Here is a 20,953-nt window from a genome sequence, read left to right on the forward strand (position 1 = left end):
TGAACCCTGTACCCTGCGACCCAATAACCCCATGACGCTGCACCCCCACTTACTAACCCCACAAACCCTGTACCCTGCGACCGAATAACCCCGAGACGCTACACCCCCACTTACTCAACCCACAAACCCTGTACCCTGCGACTCAACAATCCATTGACGCTACCCACAAACCCTGTACCCTGAGACCCCATGACGCTACACCCCCACTTACTCAACCCACAAACCCTGTACCCTGCGACCCAATAACCCAATGACGCTACCCTCAATTACCTAACCCACAAACCCTGTACCCTGAGATCCAATAACCCCAATTACCTAACCCATAAACCCGGCGAGGCTATAACCCTATCCCGCTATATCTCAATTGCTTCACCCTTCATAATTTGTACCTACCGAGGCAATAACCTTGGACAGCTACATCTTAACTTCTTCAACATTCGAGTCGAAGTGTCTGCTATGTTGAATCTTTAAAAGTTTATTCTCAACGTTCTTAAGTAGCATATTACTCATCACATTCTAGAAATTAATCTTTTTCATAAACGATTTTCCCGGCTATTTCAAAATTATTTTTTATGGTATCTCTCGCGTTTAGTATCAAAGGACCTTTGGAGAGATTTTCGCTTATGGCTTTCTGGGTTGTCTTCTCGTTTTAGTGACCAGCAATAGTCAGCTAACATATGTTCATCCCACCGACCTTGGTAGTGCATTTCTTGTTGATACAAATCCTGGTGAAATCTTTCGCCCATCTCTTCGCTGTACGCTCCAAGATTTTCAGGGAAATAGTCCAAGTGACATTTGAGAAAATGTAATTTGAGACTCATATTGCATTGCAATATTCGATAGTGTTCTAGCATATCAGACACAATTTTTTTATAATGAGGATCCTTCTTGTATCCTAAAAATCCTTGCACTGTATTCTTAAAACCTAACCAAGCATTTTTTTCAATGGGCGTCATTGTTTTTATAAATTCATCATCGTTTATGAGCTTTCTAATATCAGGACCCACAAAAATACCTTCCGATACTTTTGCATCACTCAAATTAGGAAATGTAGACCTAATGTACTTAAAACAGTCACCTTCTTGATTTAACTTTTTCACAAACTGCTTTATGAGACCTAATTTGATATGCAATGGTGGTAATAATATATTGTTTCTGTCAATAAGAGATTTTTCAACCACATTGTACTCCCTAACTTTCCACTCACGTCTTTTTGGCCACTTCTCTTGTTTCCACTGCAGTTCCTGTTTTGCACGGCTATCCCAAAGGCAAAGAAAGCAAGGGTATTTAACGTTACCCGATTTCAAACCTACTATAAGGTTGATCATTTTAAAGTCACCACAAAGAAGCCAATCGTGATCATTATACTTTATTTTTTCCAAAAGTAATTGGAAATTCATGTAAGATTCCTTGAGTACAGTAGAGTGGCCTACCGGAAGTGCAGCATATGTATTTCTATTATTCAACAGAACTGCTTTCAGGCTTTTCACTGAGGAATCTATGAAAAGACGCAAATCTTCTGGCTTATATATACCACTTTGATATAAATTCATAAGTTCTCTAATGTCATTACAAAAAACTATTCCATCTTCTTTTGAAAAAAATTTAAGAAACTCTTTTTCTCTTTTTCTGTAAACAGTAACTTTAGTACCGGATGACAGTAGGTTCCTTTCTTTAAGCCTGGAGGCAAGAAGCTCAGCTTTGTCTTTCGGTAGGTTTAGATCGCGAATAAGATCATTCAATGCATTTTGGTCAAACAATTTAGGACTTTCATCATCCGAACTAGATTCAAAAGGAAATTCTCCAGTCTCATCTGTTTCCTCGGTATCCATTGATACCGGGTCAGATTCATCGACTCTTTTCTCAGAACCTCTCATAGTTTCTACTTCTGCTGGTGTTATGCTGTTTACAAAAGGATATTCTATTTTGTACAAATATTGTTTTTTGAAACCTGTTGTATCGCATAAACAAAAGTAGCAATCTGTTGTATGATCTCTTGGCTCGCGCCATATAGCTGGCCGAATGACGACATCTGTCATTGTATCTTTTCCATTCCATTTCATCAAAAATTGTCTACACGTATTGCAAATTGACTTAGGTACCCATGTTTTATCTAAACTCGTCATCTGTTGCCCGTAGCAATTATTGTATAATGTCTGTATAGATGTAGTTATTGGTCTACGGTATTTTTCCGTATCATATTTTCCACATATATAACAAAATGTGTTTACTTTATTAAAACAAGAAACTCGCGAACTCATTGTAAATAGTAAATTAAATAATAACATAATAATTAAATGTATCTTTCGGTAATTTGTCTTACGGAATGATGAACTTTGACAGTTACCATTCACACAGAATCAACAAGTTAGCCGGATCTCCAACACGAGAAAATATATTGGACCAACTACCTATTCAAAGAGACCTTTTCCACAATTTTTAATTACACACTCGCACTTATAAATAAATTTCTAATGAAGAGAAAATGCTAGTAAAAAACTATACCAATATCAATCTCACGTATGCATCCAACCGTTAGCCCGCCACTCAAACGTGATCTCTAACACGGAAGGGACTAAAAAAACATAAAATTTCTTTAGCCTAGCATTTCGGAGTAACTTCGAAGTTGAAAAGTCTTCCAAAAGGTATTCAAACCGGTGGCTGTAAATTTTAGCCTGTACCTCAAACGTGATATCTTGTAAATCGAGTATTCAAATCAATCGCGTAGTTAAACTATTCTAGAGGCGAAACTCCTTCTATCAATTTTTCTATGCTACTGAAATATTGCTAGTAATACACTTTTTCTCATGTGCACCGAACCGTTAGCCTGCTACTCAAACGTGATCTCTAACACGGAAGGAATAAAAAGAAACGAGTGTTTTCATATATCTCTTAAACTGTCAGCTTACTATTCCAGAGCAACCTCGAAGAAGAAAAAATTTTCTGAACAATGATCACAATTTGAACCAGCGGATAACACTTTCAGTCTGTAACTGAAACGTGATTTCTAATTTATGATAACTTAAAATTTATCACATTTTTGAATATTCTAAGAAAATCAAGTCTCATGATCCAACTCTAGTAAAGTTATGATAAAAAAAATTGAAAATCGATTAAGTTCAGTATTTTTTACAATGTTTAGCATATGGAGTCATGTAATTTTCAGACAATGTTGGAAATAACATTTCAATTGTCAACTATTGGTTGGTGACATTACCAAAACTAAAGTATGATATACCGTGCGATTATGAGGAAACTGGCCATAGGCCATCCCGTGTTGCCATTTAGTTTATATGGGAAAGCAGGTATAAATTGCAGGGGGTCTTTTCAGGTCACCTACCTGCTTTTCCATGTAAACTAAATGGTAACACGGGATGGCCTATGGCCAGTTTCCTCATAATCGCACGGTAGATATAAAGGTTTTGGACTCTAGGGCGGCAAGATACTGGGTTTGTGGGTTGAGTAAGTGGGGGTGTAGCGTCTTGGGGTCGCAGGTTACAGGGCCCGGGGGTTAAGGAAATTGGGGTTAGAGGGTTTGGGGTTATAGGGTCGCAGGTTACAAGGTTCGGGGGTTAAGGAAATTGGGTTCACGGGGTTTGGGGTTATAGCCTCGCAGGTTACAGGGTTCGCGGGTTAAGGAAATTGGGGTCGGAGGGTTTGGGGTTACAGGGTCGCAGGTTACAAGGTTCGGGGGTTAAGGAAATTGGGGTTAGAGGGTTTGGGGTTATAGCCTCGCAGGTTACAGGGTTTAGGGTTGCCTCAGTTTCAAAATCTGACTTCGTGATCAGTGACCCCAAAAACACATGTATACATTTTTTCGGTCGAATAAGATCACTTATAAAATTTTAGGTGCGCCATATTGGATCCGCCATTTTGAATTTTCAAAATCTGTCCTTATATTCTTTAACAGCAACCTCAAAAACCCATATATAGATTTTTTCGATCGAATACGATCACTTATAAATTGGGCTTATAGCCTCACATATGCTACATAGGCTGTTTTAACGTTGTTACAATACTCCGAATATATTTAACTTCAATCAATGATATCTCGACGAAAAAAAAAGCCATCTTGAATCTGAAAAATGGATTTCAAAGGACAAGAGTGCTCCTTTGTGATGCTTTTCCTCGTTTTGGAAAAAAAAATTTATTCAAGATGCTATGTAACCTCAAAAATAGCAAAAAACGGTGTTTTTTGCACTTTTAGGTTAGGATATCTCGCAACTCAGACGTATAGGCTAAATTCTGAGCTCGGATTCGTTTTCAGCGCACCAAAATACTTCGGGTACACTAGGTCCGGTCTCAGGTTCTGAGATTTGTTGGCTTGTGTAATTTACAATCAGAAACAAATCTTTTGTTTTTTAGAAAAACTCGCGCAGATTTTATTACTAGCGCAATGAGACCAGTATATAATTCTACACATATTAGCCTTATTTTAGCCGAAATTAACGACATTTTACATAAGTTTATTTACATATCAACTGAAGTACGTCAACTCCTGCAAAACAAACAATTTTCTTTCAATCCGCAATTTTTGCTAAATGCGATAAAAACTATCAAGGCAATTACTAATTCAAAGTTGGCAGTACATATGTCAAAAATCAATATCATAACACTACAACAAATTGCAGAAGTTACCGTAGTCTATTTTCGTAAGAACATCATTGTCTAAGTAATTTTTCCCCTTGTCGCAAGCAGCAATACACAGAGTTTCAAATTATATTCACTACCAGTATTTCAGTATCTTAACAAAATTAATTACAAGATGAGAGAACCGGGAGGCCCAGATGAGCATGCAACATCCTGAGCTGCCACTATTGGACGACGATGGAGGCTGGAACCACCACCAGCTGACGCAGTATATTTTCCAGGAGGCCCACCACGGACACCTGCACCTAAGATTCCTCTTCGAGGAAACCTATGGAGGAGAGGGGTTCGGACGAGCCCCTTTCAAGCCATGCCGTGTGTGCGGACAAGACACCGCACATTGGCAGGGGTGTTTCTTCTGCCGGGCGCGCGTCGCAGCCCGTTCAAAAGACCAACAACTGGCCATGGAGGCCGAATGTGTCCACACGGAGCATTTTATGCTCAGTAATGCTCCTTGTGCCAAATGTATCGGCAAGGAGGTTTTATGTAGGTTCCAGAGGAGTTTGCAGGTTCATCGTTTGGAGTTGCTGTAATTCTATCCCAAGTCCTTCCTATTTTTAGAATAATTAAATAATAATAATAATAATAACAAAAAAAACAAAAAATATATATAAAATAAGATATAAAAAAAGGTATATATATGTATAACAAAGATAAACCAACACAAAAATATTTAACGAAACAATACAAATATGTATGTAGAATGATAAGACACAAAAAAAGATAACAAAAAATATATATACTCCAACAAAATAGTTATAGTAGCGCTCGGAGAGCGCTAGTCCCTTGCTTTATCAGCAAAGGACTCCGAGGGGTGGGCATGTCACGTCGATAGAAAAGAAAAAGTACGTGACGAATTATGATAAGTAAATAACGGGTTATGGTAACAAACCGGGTATCGGTAATTTAATTTCCTATCGTATCAACCCTCCCGGGAACATTTGTAAATCTATTTAGCAGGATAGATTAGTCTAAGCACGTTCTCCATAATATTTCCGCGAATATATTACTCACCGCATATTAATTCGGCGAAATCACAGGAAGGGGCACATCAGCCTATGGTATATAAAGGCTGGATCGGGATCCGCAAAAGGCAGTTCAGCAGTTGAGAGCAGTTCAGCTCGCACAGCATACGTTTCGCGCAGTACTAATTGAGTTATTTTTAAGTCTCGCTATCCGGCTACTCAGAACCGGAATTATACTCTGCTAAGCGTTATAAAAATTGTCTTTAAACAATAAATCTTAAATCAAGCGCAAACACCTGAGACTGTTTGTAAAAACCTCTTCTGAAATCCAATCCTAACAAGGTAAGAAACTAAGTTATCTACCTAAACATGCTGCATATATTAAAGGCACTATCCCTTTAACCAACCTCTGCTTAACTCCTGACTAAGATCCAACTTTTACCAACGCGACAGTATTTTATACATCATTACGTCTAGCAGTAACATCTCCTCGCCTAGACATAACAAAATCGAATGTAAATTTACGCTATATAGCATATCTGTATTAGCTTAAAATAAATAATTAGTTAGATTAGTTCTTTCAAATTCAATTCATTTTATTGTCATACTTTTTTATTTCTTAAATAGGTCTTAGTTAGAGTGTGATTAATTGTGCTTCACCAAATACATATGCCATTTAACGTACTTGCTGCCCTGTAGTTTGCCACTGCTAAAATTATATAAACTATCATCGCACTTTATTTTAATTTATTATTATTGTAATTTAATTAATATTGATTTTAGTTATGTAATTACTAGATTTTATTTATATCTATTTCTGTAAAATTATATTTTGTTTCATACAAGCGTACTTCAAATTTCCCTTATAATCGGCGCACATATAGCTGCGCAGTAACACTGCTCTTATCCGTGTCTGGTCGTGTCAAAATTTGATGTCATTTCTAAATGTCTGAGTCCTTCTATAAACGGACATACAATTTTATCCCAGCGTTGCTCAGGTCAGATGTCAACTCAAAAGTCTCAGGACAGGACCCTAGACAAGGTATCAGAAGACTGAGAACTTCATTTGTTTGAAGTTTTAAACAACAGAACAAGACAACTGAAATTCTTAAATTGATAAAAAATGTATTTGGTGTTGATGGAAGCGACAGATGATTCATTATTGTGATTTTTATAAAGATTTTGAACAAATCATGATACGTTATATTAGTCAAATAATTGAGTAATTTAGATAATAATGATAATCGTTCCCGTTTAAGAATTTTTAATATCCTTATAAATAAAGGTTTTCTTATAATATTACTGATATTGCCTGTTTTTTATTACTTTTACGGAATTTCATGAGTATATTAATGCTTACAAAATTGTAATGTGCATATATATAACAATATCCTTGTTAACATATAAAAATGATTTTCGAAAATCAATCCTAAAATCTTAATTTTTAGGAGTTCTATTCATTATAACTAATATAAAATAAATAATATGAATTCTGCTTTTAATAATCAAAAATAATTTTCATTATAAAAACATGATTTGAACATATATCATGTCTCAAGTTGAATGTGAAAGTGATATGGACTGTTCTGATTCAGACTGTGGAGATGCTGGTTATGAAGACTACTATAGTACACATCCATGGGATGGTGAAAATGATAATGATATTGATTCTGAAAAGCATGGAAAAGATCCTGAGTATACAGTGTATGAATGTTTGAGAGTTGATGAAGTCGAAAGATTATTGAATGAAAATGTTGAATTTTTAAGCACAACGTTAAATATTACCCCATCTATGGCAAAGTTATATTTACATGCTTACAAATGGGCAATTCAAGAAATAATTTCTAACTATCAAAATAAAACACTAGATGTGACCGTTTGTCAAAAAATGAAGATTTCAGAGCTATTAGAATCTCCTTTTACAAAATGTCCAGCAGAAAATGTATGTTTAGTATGTTACTCATCTTTATCAATAGAGCAATTTAGTACATTGAATTGTGGACATTTATTTTGCAAGAATTGTTGGTGTATACATTTTGAAACACAAATTTTGCAAGGAATTTCTACAGGTAGGTATTTTTAATTTACCAAATAATAAGATAAAAGTAAATTATACATTCGTAAGATTACATATATATTTTATCAAACTATGGTCAATCTAAATCAAACTAAATGTTATAATGTATATTGATTACTGTGATCAACATTGATATTTATAATAAATAATTTATGGTATTTTCAATTTATTGAATAACAAATTGTCCTAATTTAATATTTATTTTCATTGAATTTTTTTATATTCTTGTAATAAATACATTTGCATTATTAATTTTATTTTAATTAATTTATTATAATATTTAAATATTTTATATTTTTTAATATTAATTAATAGAGCAGTATCATTAAACATAATTCATACTTTTATCTCTTCTTTATGCTAACATTGATTTTTAAGATTATATCAAACTAAAACTGTTATAAGCAAAATTAAAATTTCAAAATATACAACTTATACAAAACAATGCTATGGTATAACATGCTCAATATCCTATAAAAGTCAAAATTTTAAATATATAATTAAGTTGATTCTCATACTAAATAACATTTTTGAATCTAAAATTTTAGCAGTTTTTGTGATGTTAGCGATACAAAATAGGAATCATATCAAGTTGGTTTTCTTTCTTCCTATTTTAAAGTACATTGAACTGGCTATTGTATCTGACAACTTAATTATCATTAGGTTTTAACATATTCGTTTATGATTTATAAGATATTTGCCTATGATTTATAACTTTATTTGAAATATATCTGTATAGATAGATATATTATTTTTCAAAAACTACTGTAGATGAGATTTGTCTAATTCGATACATGTACTTTTTTCAAAATTTCATTTGTATTTTTTCAAATGTTTAACTGTGACAATTTTCTGTTATAGTATATAAAAAAATATTTACATATTAAACAGATTGCAATGCATATATTTGTCTGATTTTTAGCTTTCATAATAAGTATGTAGGAAGATTTCCCTTACTGTATATAGATTATAGTAGTCCAAGAGCTAGGTACAATCATATATGCAATACCAATGCCTCAGGTCAACACCTGTTATTCTCTTGTATTTTGTTCCTTCCAATTCCTCACTACATTTTTCAAATAATGCATAGAAATTTGTCTTATTAAAAAAATTATATACATTTTCTTGAACTGGACATTTTTTGTTTAGTAATTATGATTCATTATAAGATGAAAAATAATTTTTTTCTAAACTGTATATTTCACAAGTTGAAGGTAAAATATTTCATGTTTTTACTAACTTTCAATGTTAATAAATTTTTATCTATTGAATATTTTTTGAAATTGGAAATACCTTATGGTTTTAGTGAATGTTTCTTTGAAAAATTATATAATTGCAAAATTACCACATTTTATTCATAGACTCAATTTTTGCAATAAAGTATAATATTTTTTTCATGTTTGATATATGTACAAATATGAACAGACGACGTTAAACTAAGATTTTTTTATTTTACCTTTTATTTTATAGATAATGCGGATAATTATGTAAATAGTATTACCACATTTACTAAAATAAGTGACGTTAGTGATAAATTAATCAAATTTTTATATTTATCAAATATACTGCCATAAGCAGGAATCAAACGAAGGCGTCCGAAAAAGCTTTACGCCCAAGCAATAGCTCGATCGCATCAATCAGAACATGAAACTAGAGCACTGCATCCAAGTTGATAGACGATTATTGACTCCTAGAACTAGATTAAAAAAGTAGAAAGAATCGAGAATTTTCAACTTCTCAAAAACCCAACAGCAAACCCGTTCCGCAAAAACATTGAGTTAGCCGTAGCAACACCGATAACGTATGACTGGGAAAATGTTGCTGGAAATGTAAATAACCAAGTCACAGCCATTGTAGATATCAGAAATCTAGTAAGTTATTCTATTCCTACTGTAGAAAAGGTGGAACACTAATCGCAATTGTAAGTATTACCCATAGAGAAACAATTACGGGGATGGATCAGCCAACCTCAGGCCCGTCTCGAACACTAAAAGACGACCGTATCATAATATTAATAATAATCGGTAATTGAACCATACGCACCCTCATCAGTATCGTAGCATCCACCTCATTCATACATAACCACGCCACAGAAATTGGCAAAAACAATCACTGGACTAGTACAAGAGAACATCTAGCTGCGTCCATGACAAATGGAAACGATTCCGACATCAACAAGAGCATGTTAGGCCCGGTAATGTTCATGAATCGCATTATAGTGCATAACTTCATTGCTGATCTGTTGTACAGACATAGAACAAATATACTCACCATTTCCACTCCATGCAAACGATATAATAAACTATAGGTTCAAACATCATCAAAACCATAAAAACCATAAAGCAACCTAGAGTACTGAATAGAAAATGGTCCCCTATACCGCTACATCATTATCAGACTAGATTTTAAAGACATCACTGAGGACTAGGACACTAGTCCCTAGGGACCCTATACCTATTGCTTTCTGTCTAATTTAATTAAATGTATTTTTAAAAAGTTATAAATATTATTGATAATTTACTTGATACATTGAAAATGAATGAAATGAAATGAAATGAATAGAAAATAGCGACAATTGAAAAAAATGAAGAGACAAATCGGAGAATCGAACCGGCGTCCTCTGGGTTGGCAGGCTAGCGCTCTACCACAAGGGGCCAATGCTACATGTACCTTAGAGGATGATTATTGTGTATATTTGCTATACGCGCATACATTTGGTATAGGGCCCGAGCGTGCGGAGGAGGGGATAGTAGTAAATGCGTGCTCTCTCTCCCTCTTTCTAACTCTGGCTCAGCGTGGACCACAGCGCGCGGAGGAGGAGGCAAGCGCATACTGTCTATAGTTCTGGCTTGATGGAGATGCCCTGCTATAGTAGTAGTAAACGTGTGCTCTCTCTCTCTCTCTTTCTCTCTTCTATGCTCTAGTTAAGCGTGGACCACGGTGCGTGGAGGGGAGTGTATGCTGTCTATAGTTCTAGCTTGGGATGCGCTGTTATAGTAGTAAATGTATGCTTTTACTCTCTCTCTCTCTCTTCCTCCCACGCTCTAGCTTAGCGTGGCTTGGGACCATTCTCTCATAGATGAGATATTTTAGTTCTCTCCATGGAGGAGAGCTATATTTGCTTGAATCCTCGCTAATCCTTGCCTGTTATCCTAGTCATTTTCATTTAAATCTATTTAAAGAAAGAGAGAGAGAGAGAGAAAAGTGAGCAGTTATGCTTACTACCTACCCTCTTATCTTATGTTGTCTATATTTATCACAAATGTAGATCACAGCTGGTTTGAGGGTGATCAAGCTTCTCCACTACTTTCAGGAAGACAGAAAGAGAGAGCATCTATGCTTAGTACCTACCCTCTTAACTTATGTTGTCTATGTCTATCACAAATGCAGATCATAGACGGTTTAAGGGTATTAAGCAAAGACATATATTTAAAATTACATGCTTTTATTCATAAAATTTAACATGATGTATATTATGTTACACATTTAATTTATTTAGCTTATGTTTAATTGTATTAATCACATTTTATTTAGAGAGTAAACTATATTAAACTAATTTCTTTAACTCACCGCTGATTGGATTATACTGCTCAGTTCGATCATCTAGAATTAAACAATAGGCTGCAGTATTATCAGGAAAATCTTCTCTCATGTCAAACTCTAGGCGGACATCTACAGGAGCACTTTTGATCGATTCATTTTGTTTCGAACAATCTATCACGATTAACGGTAATTTTTCAATGAAATTTATTTTACTAAAAGTAGTTCAAATGTAACTATAGAGCAGAGACAACAGCTATTGGATGATTCGATCGTAGGAAACTATGTTTGATTATTGCACATGAACCTCAGCAGAAAAGTAATTTAGACAAGACATTTGGTGTTCGCTTGCATGAAAATACATATGTCATAGGCAATTCTCCAATTTCCTTCCAAAACGATAACGTGACTGTGAATGATAAAGCATACAGCAACACTCCTTGTTTAATGGAACTTCTCTTTCGTAAAGAACTTGAATCTAAATTAATCAGTTCATCGGATATTGAAAATTATATAAAAATTCTTAAAATCACTAACGCTCATCGAAAGAGATACGAAACAAATGGAGAATATCGCAATAAGCATGTTAATAAATTCAAAAAGTATATTGGTCCAAATTTATCTTTGAGCAGTAGCGCTAAGAAGCGAAAATCGACTATTGATGGAAGAGGTATTTTTCCTAACTATAAAATAGCTAGACCGCGTGGGTCATGTCCTACATGAAATTTTGGGCATGAGAAAGCTGTCGGCGCGATGGGTGCCGTGTTTGCTCACTCCGGACAACAAGCGCAACCGTGAGACAACTTCAGAGCAAAGTCTGACGCTGTTTAAGCACAATCCGAAGGAGTTTCTGCGGTTAATTCTTCTGCGGTAATTAGTTACACAAACTAGCACGTCGAAACTATCCTCGTAGAAAAATTTAGATACGTGGAATAGATTTGATATGGCAAGCTGATCTTGTAGAGATGCAACGCTATTCGAGATAGAACAAAGGCTTTCAATATCTATTAACTGTCATTGATATATTTTCAAAGTACGCTTGGGCAGTTCCTGTGAAACAAAAAACTAGTGTAGATGTTGCTTATGCAATGGAGTCGATATTAAGAAAAGGACGCACTCTTAGAAATCTACTTGTAGACCACGGCAAAGAATTCTACAATTCAAATTTTCAAAAACTAATGACAAAGTATAAAATAAATCTATATTCAACCTATAGCAATCTTAACGCATCTATTTGTGAACGTTTCAATTGCACGCTAAAAAATGTCATGTGGAAAAAATTCAGTCTACAAGGTAATTACAAATGGATCGACATTCTAGCTGATTTATTGAAATCTTACAATAATTGAAAACATCGTACAGTAGATATGAAGCCTAAAGACGTGACTAACGAGAATGAAATGCAGGTGTTGAGACGATTCTCTTACAACCGACGTCTTTTCGTTAAGAGCCCTAAATTCCAAGTAGGCGATAAAGTACGTGTGAGCATGTCTAAATACGTTTTCGAAAAAGGATACACTCCTAACTGGTCTACTGAGATTTTTACTATTCAACGAGTTGCGGAGACAAAGCTTATCACTTATTATTTAAGAGATTATAAAGGCAATTCAATTGTTGGAGATGTGTACGAGCAAGAACTACAGAAAGCTATGTATCCTGATGTTTATCTCATTGAAAAAGTTTTAAGGAAACGTGTTAATCAAGTATACATTAAATGGTTGGGATTCGACAACTCGCACAATTCATGGATAGATAAGACTTTATACGTATGAAAGAATAAAGACGTTTATGTAAAGTAACTTTTATTCAAATAAATATCATAATAATAATGAATAATTTTTGTTTTATTTTTAATGGTAAGAGCCCCAACCTTCGCTCTCACCTGTGAGGTACTTCCATTTGAGCATCATCACTTGTGAGTCCATTAGAACAAGTCGAAACCCGCTTTAGTAGAAATACCTGTGACTCATTTACCTCTCCACAATATGTTTTATAATAAATTTATTGTACATACTTTATTGAAATAAAGATACATTTTTTGTTACATTAAATAATAAATTGAAATCTACCAGCGCTATGATATTCGATGTGTAAACAATATTTTTGTACATGATCTGAAAGTAATATATAAAGATCATAATGTTTCACGATGGCTCTTGAAATTCATTCTGGTAAAATAAGTTGGAGTTCAGCATCGAGCCCGAGAATTATTCGATTGTTATCTTCTTCCTTAAAGTTTGTCACTAAATAACAATAATTTTCTTTAAGATCATAATGATTTTTCTCCGGTAGTGGATCAAAGGGCTTCATAGCTATTTTATTTAACATTTCCAAGTCCATCTTGCTATCGAAGACTTGTGAATAGTGGAGAAGGAAGTGGATACTACTGGTGATGATTCTTCTAACAGAATGACGTTTTCCGAGCTCTTCTCTCTCTCTTTAGACCTTTACCCCACTACTAGCTTTTTTTTCTAGCCACCACGACCGCCTCCCTCTACTTGCTGCTTCTTCCACTTCCACTTAGATTTTTAGTTTGTTAAGTGTATATACTATACAATGATTTTTTAGTATAGGTTCAAGAATATGATTCATCATTATACGTTTTTTAAATAGTGCTCGCGATGTTATACTACTTAGTTGTATAATACGTCGTTGGATGCGTTCTCGATCTCGTGCAAGCTGCTCCTACACTCCTTTCCTCGAGTCTTTTTCTTCAATAGGAAGATGATGAATTTGAATATTATCCGATAACCCTACTTGCTTCGAAACACGAATGCTCTTCTTGCTTCTTCTAATAGGCGCCATGATGAATCACAAGAGGATAGTCTAATATACCTGATTCTTCTCACTGAATGATGGTAATGCAAGCTATGCATCTTTCTTATAAATATATTAGAACTCGAATGACTGCCCTCTATCGGAACTTAAGGTTAATTATAGGAATAGTGAGAGCCCCAACCTTCGCTCTCACCTGTGAGATACTTCCTTTCTAATCGTCACTCATGAGTCACCTTTATAATGAGATAAAATTTATTGGAAACGTCTACATTATGGACTTCTTTTACCTCTCCACAAAAGGAAATAAGAGGATAGTTAAATAAAGGAAAAAAAAGACTATTCGATTAGATATTTATATATTTTTTCATTATTTATAGTGCAGCTATTTACATTAGTATTATAATACATTAATTATTATTCGCTAAAGATACTATTATGTTTAAATTCGAAGTTTGAACCGACAATATGATAAGTAAAGAGCTCCTACTTCTCACTTGTTTGGTGCAGGTTTTTCAGCATTTCTTCATCTTTTTCAAGAACTTTTTTTTTTTAACGTTGCTCTGTTTCTGCTCCATCAGTGCTAATCAGCAACGGAGGCTTAAAATTTTTCAAGAAATATATTTACTCTTTTAGGTAGGAACACCTCAAATTCATCATCAATTGTAATGACAACTATTTTCTTTTATCACTTCGTCTTCTTCTCTATACCTCTTTCTTCGTAGCTGTTCAACTCTCTTTCATTTCGGCAATTTCGAGAGATTTATAATGCCCCCATGAAAGTGTGTCCGGATTATTATCAAAAATACAGCGTTTATCATCGTAAGGGCTTAGTGCTGTCTTTTCCTCTCTCCATTTCGTTGAAACATTGTCGATCATCTGAGTGAATGATTGTATTTTTTACTGTATGTTTTCTCACTCATTTTGCCTTTTTGAAGGCCTCCTTATTTATTATTTCGCTACTATATAGTTTACTTCGTAACCCAATGTACTCTCTCATAATAGCAGCATTACACTCATCCTTCATAACACCGAGAACTTTTTTGTTAGCTAGAGGCATACCAAATTGATTATTAGCAGAATAGTTTGATGTGTCAAATTTATCAATGTCTACTTTCATGATCTCATACATATCGACATCTTGAATTTCATAAATAAAGCTGTCAATATCAATATAAAGTAATTTACATTTTTCACCAATTCGTTGCTTCATGTATCCATAATGAAAGTCATAGACTAATGTTTTTGAAAGATCTAATACATATAGACCAACGTATATAGGTTTTCTAATACTGAAAGTTGTCCAGAATAATTGAATAGCAGCTAAATTTTCATGAAAGATGGAACTACTATGGAAATTTCGTTGGGCAATTTGAGCTTCAGCGCCATATCTACCACCCCATTGATTGATCTGTTTGACATCTTTTCTTTTTCTTTCGTCTTCCATCGTTTTTCCATATAGAGCATTAATCATGAGCTTGTAAAATAATTTTTCAAACTCATTTTTAGCTTGCTTTCTTTTTTCCGTATTTAAATCAATATATGGTTTCAGCCATAGTTTTTGTTTGAATTCTAGCGCTCTATATATCTTTTTGAGTTTTAGTCCATATTTGAGAGCTAGTTTTCACGCTCTATAATGAATAACGTATCGTTCTTTATCATAAAGCGTTGTCAAAAGTTTTTTCTGTTTTGATCCAGGTGGTTTAGTATGTTCGGGACAAAGAGGTAGGTCTTTATGATAATCATATAGCTCTTGTGGATACTCTAGATTTACTTCTAAAATATAGCTTACGTCGCTATCATCAGAGACATTAAAAAAAATTGACATATCTACATTTGCAACCTATTGGAATTCCTCAAATGGTAGTGATTGAGTCATAGCCCAACCATAAAGGTTGTTTACGTCATAATACATTAAAATTTTGTTTGTCTCATCCTTATTGAATTATTTACCCATATATTTATTGTTTGTTTTTGAAAATCTATTGCAGCATTGTCTAATATCTCCACGATACCTTTTTGAAAGAATAATACCACATCTATATCTGTTAATAGTTCAAGCTTCATATTTGTATATTTTAAGATCGCGTCCCATGTTAATCCAGAGATGGTGTAATAATGAGTAGGATCGAGATCATATGCATTCTTACAGGTTGATCGAAAATTTTCAAAAATATCAGCTAGTAAAATTACATCAGTTTTCAGATAGAGATCAGAATACATTCCTAAATCTGTTTTCTTCCAAATAGTACCGAAAATATTCCATACGTTTTGAGCATGCTTATATTCTTCAGTAGGAATATCACTATCTGTCAATCGACTATGAAATTTTTCAATAGATGGAAACTCTGTTTTAGTTAGTCTATTTAAATTTTGGATTTATTCATATGAGAAAACTCCTTTTCTTTTGAGTAAATTAATCTGTTTCAAAGTGTAATTATCTTTCTTAAATTCTCTCTGTTCAATATCTAACTGAGGTAAATAATATGCTAATTTATCTAGAGATGTAGTAGTATTAGTAGCAATTTCTATTATAATAAAATGTGAGTCATGTAAAGTTATGAAATACGATTGGTATGAAAGTAGCATTTTTATAATTCAAATTGCAATGATTGTGAGCTGCACCTCTAAATTTTCCTGTTAAATAACAATGATATGACAATGATAAATCCATTTTTATTGCATTATTATATATCTGTTCTAATTCAATCACTAGAGACTTCAATTGCTTTATAAACCATAATGCTCGTGATTCGTCTTCATTTAATTTTTTTCTATATGACTTAGATATCGAATTACTATCATCGTAACGGCATTTTACATATAATCCAATACTATAGGCTTCATGTTCTTGGAAAATATATCTCTTAACACTGAGATTTCAATTCGGATCTTCTATAGGTTTTAACAGACATTCCAAATTGGCGTATACTCGTATAATAAATGGAATTTCCTCTTTATGCTTAAAATTTTTAAATTCTAAAGTAGCATTATCAGGTAAATTAATCCGACACTTATTTATTTTGGAACAGTCAACTTCATGAGATTTCAAATTTTCCTCGTTAGTAAAATAATGAAGACAACGTTCACAAAGATAAATTTTTGTTGAATTTATATGTATGTTGAATAATTTGACTACGAAGAAGAGCAGTTAAATTTTTAATTCATACGTAGTGAGTTTCTAATTTGAATTTTTCATCATCTATTGATATTCGAAGTCTATTAGTATCATTTTCATCAATATATTCGTTTAGAATTAAGAGTAAGTTCACATATTTAGTTTGTTTTAATTTCTTTATATAGCACGGTGAGATTTCATATTTCGATTCATATTTTTCAAGTATATATAAATTTACACTTATATTATTCAACTTTTCAAGTTTAGGTATATTTTTTGTTTTTACAGGGAAGCTTATACTGTCAAAATTCAGTTCATTCTCATAGGGCTTGTACTTACTTTCTCTGTTTGAATTTTTTTCAACTCGATAAAGGCATTAAAGTATAACCCACTTAAAACATTCATTATCTTCATTTTTAACATTAACACAGGCTCTTTTATTATTTAAGCTTGATGGGAATGGTATACGCGGTCTGTCCAGAAAGTATCGGGCCTACGTTTATATCTTTGCGCCATAATGTTCGAGCGACCTCTACCGGACAGAAACGTCAATATTAAACCTCACGAATCTATTCGTTACTTACTGATACCTGCCGGATGTATAGTTCATGCGCAGCGTGTCTTTGTTTACAGTGCCTTTTTTGCGTTCGTCGGATTTTGATATTGTCAAAAATGACTGAAAAACAAGATCAACGAATTTGCATCAAATTTTGCTTTCAACTCGGAAAAACGAGTTCGGAAACTATTGAAATGATGTAAAAGGCCTTCGGAAGCGAGTGTATGAGCTAAACACGAATAAAAGAGTGAATAAAAGACCACTTTATAAATGGTTCAAGGATGGTCGCACTTCTGTCGATAGTGATTCTCGTTCCGGCCGACCTTCGACGACAAAATCCGCAGATAATATTGAGCGGGTGCGACTTGCAATCGAACAAGATCGTCGTATGACTGTGCAAGAACTAGAAGAAGACCTTGGGATACGAAAAACTATCATTTTAGAAATTTTAACCGCAAATTTAGGAATGAAACGCGTGTGTGCGAAATTCATCCCAAAATTGTTCACAGCAGAGCAGAAGAACATTCGCTTAGAAATCGCTCTGGACAATCTGAAAATGGTCAATAATGATGATAATGTGCTTAGAAAAGTTATTACAGGTGATGAATCATGGGTTTATGGTTATGATCCTGAAACAAAACAACAATCTTCACAGTGGAAGCATTCTGAATTGCCAAGACCAAAAAAAGCACGTCAAAGTCGGAGCAATGTTAAGTCAATGTTGATTGTTTTTTTCGATTGTGAAGTTGTTGTACATCATGAATATGCACCAACAGGTCAGACAATCAATAAAGAATACTACGTTCAAATTTTAAAATATTTGCGTGATGCAGTAAGAAGAAAACGGCCGCACTTTTGGGAAAGTGATGACTGGCTTCTCCATCACGATAATGCGCAAGCGCATTCATCCAATCTTGTGCAGCAGTTTTTGAGCAAACACAATATCGCATTGCTTCGACAACCTCCATACAGTCCCGACATAGCCCTTTGTGACTTTTGGCTGTTTCCAAAACTAAAAAAACTACTCAAAGGACACCGATTCTATGACAAAACAACGGTTGAAAACAATGCGACGAGTGTACTTAAGGCTATCTCTAAAAGTGAGTTCCAAGACTGTTTTGAAAAGTGGAAACATCGATGGAACCGTGTTATTCGATCAAGTGGGGATTACTTTGAAGGATGCCATCCACCAGATGATAAAGCATAACGCTAGCACGAAAATATAAAGGTAGGCCCGATACTTTCCGGACAGACCTCGTATATGAGCATGGTTTAAATGGATTATACTTATTTATATTAATAGTCAGTCGAACAATAGTTTTTAACGACCAGCCTGGGTCTCTTTTTTTAAATTTTTCGATTTGTTTAAGTATAATATCTTTAACGTTATTTTGAAACCATCTATCAAGATCAGTAGTCTTATAAATGCAAACATTTTGTGTATTGAAATACTTGGTTTGAATATCTTCTTCTTGATTTTTCTTTATGATAAATTGTGATGCCATTTATGTATTTATTTTCAACTTATTATGGATAGTTAGAAATTGAGGTATTTTAATTTGTAAAAGTTGATTTGCGGCAACTAGAAATGTTTTTATATCTAAATCATGTTGATTAACTATTATTCAGACTATACTAATTCGATTTTCAAAGGCTGAATGAATTAGTCTCCAAACAACTTCATCTCCTGGAATTTCATCTTAAATAGCTGTTAATGGATGTATACTTCCACCAACTTTTATAGTTTTACTTAAATTGACTTAAATAGAATTCAAATGACAAGCACGAGTTTAACATCTTTGTCGAATTGCTCTACTTAAATCAGATCGTCTATATCTAAATCGTCCGAATGATGATAAGCTTTCCACAAACTTTTAATTGTTTCTTCAAAATAGGCGATAGTAGTCATGTTGTTAGTTATCTGGTTTTTATTGTCTTGTAGAGTCACTTGTCTGTAGTTGTATAAAGGATTATTATGATGAAAGGATGGAAAAGGTAGTGAACAGCTCTAAAATGAACTCGTTCTCAGTTGGTAATTAATATTGATTTGTTTAACAAATCAATAAGGATTCAACTAACTACTGATGAACTACTTACAAATGGAGTAAGGTAAGGCAAGCTTAGCTCGTAGACTGTCTCAAGAAACTGCGCTCTTTTGTTAGTCCGGAGCGGCTTATAAAGGTTAAGTGAGGGCGCTGCCAGCAAACTGAGGGCGCTGCCTACAAACTGAGATCGCTGCTAGCAAAGTGATGGCACTGCAAATAACATTATTATCTCTGTAGGCAGTATATGGAAGGGATAGCTAGAACGAAAGAGTGGGGGTGAACCGACTGTAGCGCCCTCTAACTTATTAATTTAGTATTAAAGGGTTTATATATAGATCTTCAGAATAAAAATATAGTCATTATTACTTTGAGATACGATTCATTTCACATATCACAGAGAATAATTAGATTTATACTCTAAGATGGACTATATTTTAGATATTCAAGGATTTCAGAGTCTTATGATATTTTTATTTGTAAGGAGTTTGCCTTTTTACCAGTATGTTCTAATACCCACCTACAGTACTACTTTATAAACCTCCGCATCATTGGCTCAAACTGCCTATTAAATATCAAAATGTTAATAAGTGGTTGGAATTACATCATTATGGTATATGTTTTTTATTATCGTTAATTAACATTGATTTTATTTGAAATATTTAATATAATCAATTTTATAGGTACGAGGTGTGTTCAAAAAATACCCGGAATTTTTAAATTTCGCGGGTCTGGAGAGTCTGATTGTCAAAATTTTTTTTTATTGTGTTGGTATTGTTACGTCTTACTTTTCGTGAGGTGAAGATTTTTAATCCTTTTTGGGCTGTGATTTCTCACTTTACCCGGGTAAGGAAAGATTGGTGTTGGCTAAAATACAGAAAAATTTGATGCACACGGCGTGAGTGCTTTTCTAATTCCTGAATCTAAATCGATTATTCTAGCGCCAATCTTTTCGGAAGGCACAGAGAATTATCAACTATAGATTCCACTCAGACCTATAAAGATCCTAATGATCCAAGTTCTGAGCGTTAAACTATTGTATCAACTCTATCCAACTCGTTTTTCAACGAGAGGACCGAGCGATACGGAATTGGGAAAAATGGATTGTGAAAGGTGAAGAAATAAAAAATTAGTATTAGAAATAAAACTTACTTTTATATATTTTTTACTTTGTAGAGTCCTTTAAAACGATCAATGGAAACTTTGATGATTTTCGAAATAGAATCCTTGGGC

The 20,953-nt window shown here is 33.9% G+C and overlaps 1 protein-coding gene across 2 annotated transcripts in view; it reads left to right on the forward strand.

Moving 5' to 3' along the window:
• Positions 1-6,535: 6,535 nt before the first annotated feature.
• The window catches only part of LOC131668512 (potential E3 ubiquitin-protein ligase ariadne-2-like), a 209,130-nt gene continuing 194,712 nt past the window's right edge, over positions 6,536-20,953 (forward strand). Inside the window, exons 1-2 of one of the 2 annotated variants that reach the window (XM_058942768.1) lie at positions 6,536-6,654; positions 7,208-7,681. In XM_058942768.1, coding sequence (XP_058798751.1) covers positions 6,558-6,654; positions 7,208-7,681 — 571 coding nt within the window. In that variant the 5' untranslated portion in view covers positions 6,536-6,557. Of the gene's footprint in view, positions 6,898-7,207; positions 7,682-20,953 lie in introns of both variants that reach the window. The other variant, XM_058942775.1, reaches the window with a different exon arrangement.

Source organism: Phymastichus coffea, unplaced genomic scaffold, assembly GCF_024137745.1.
Source record: "Phymastichus coffea isolate CEN01 unplaced genomic scaffold, Cenicafe_Pcof_1.1 PCOF00006, whole genome shotgun sequence".
Lineage (NCBI taxonomy): Eukaryota > Metazoa > Arthropoda > Insecta > Hymenoptera > Eulophidae > Phymastichus > Phymastichus coffea.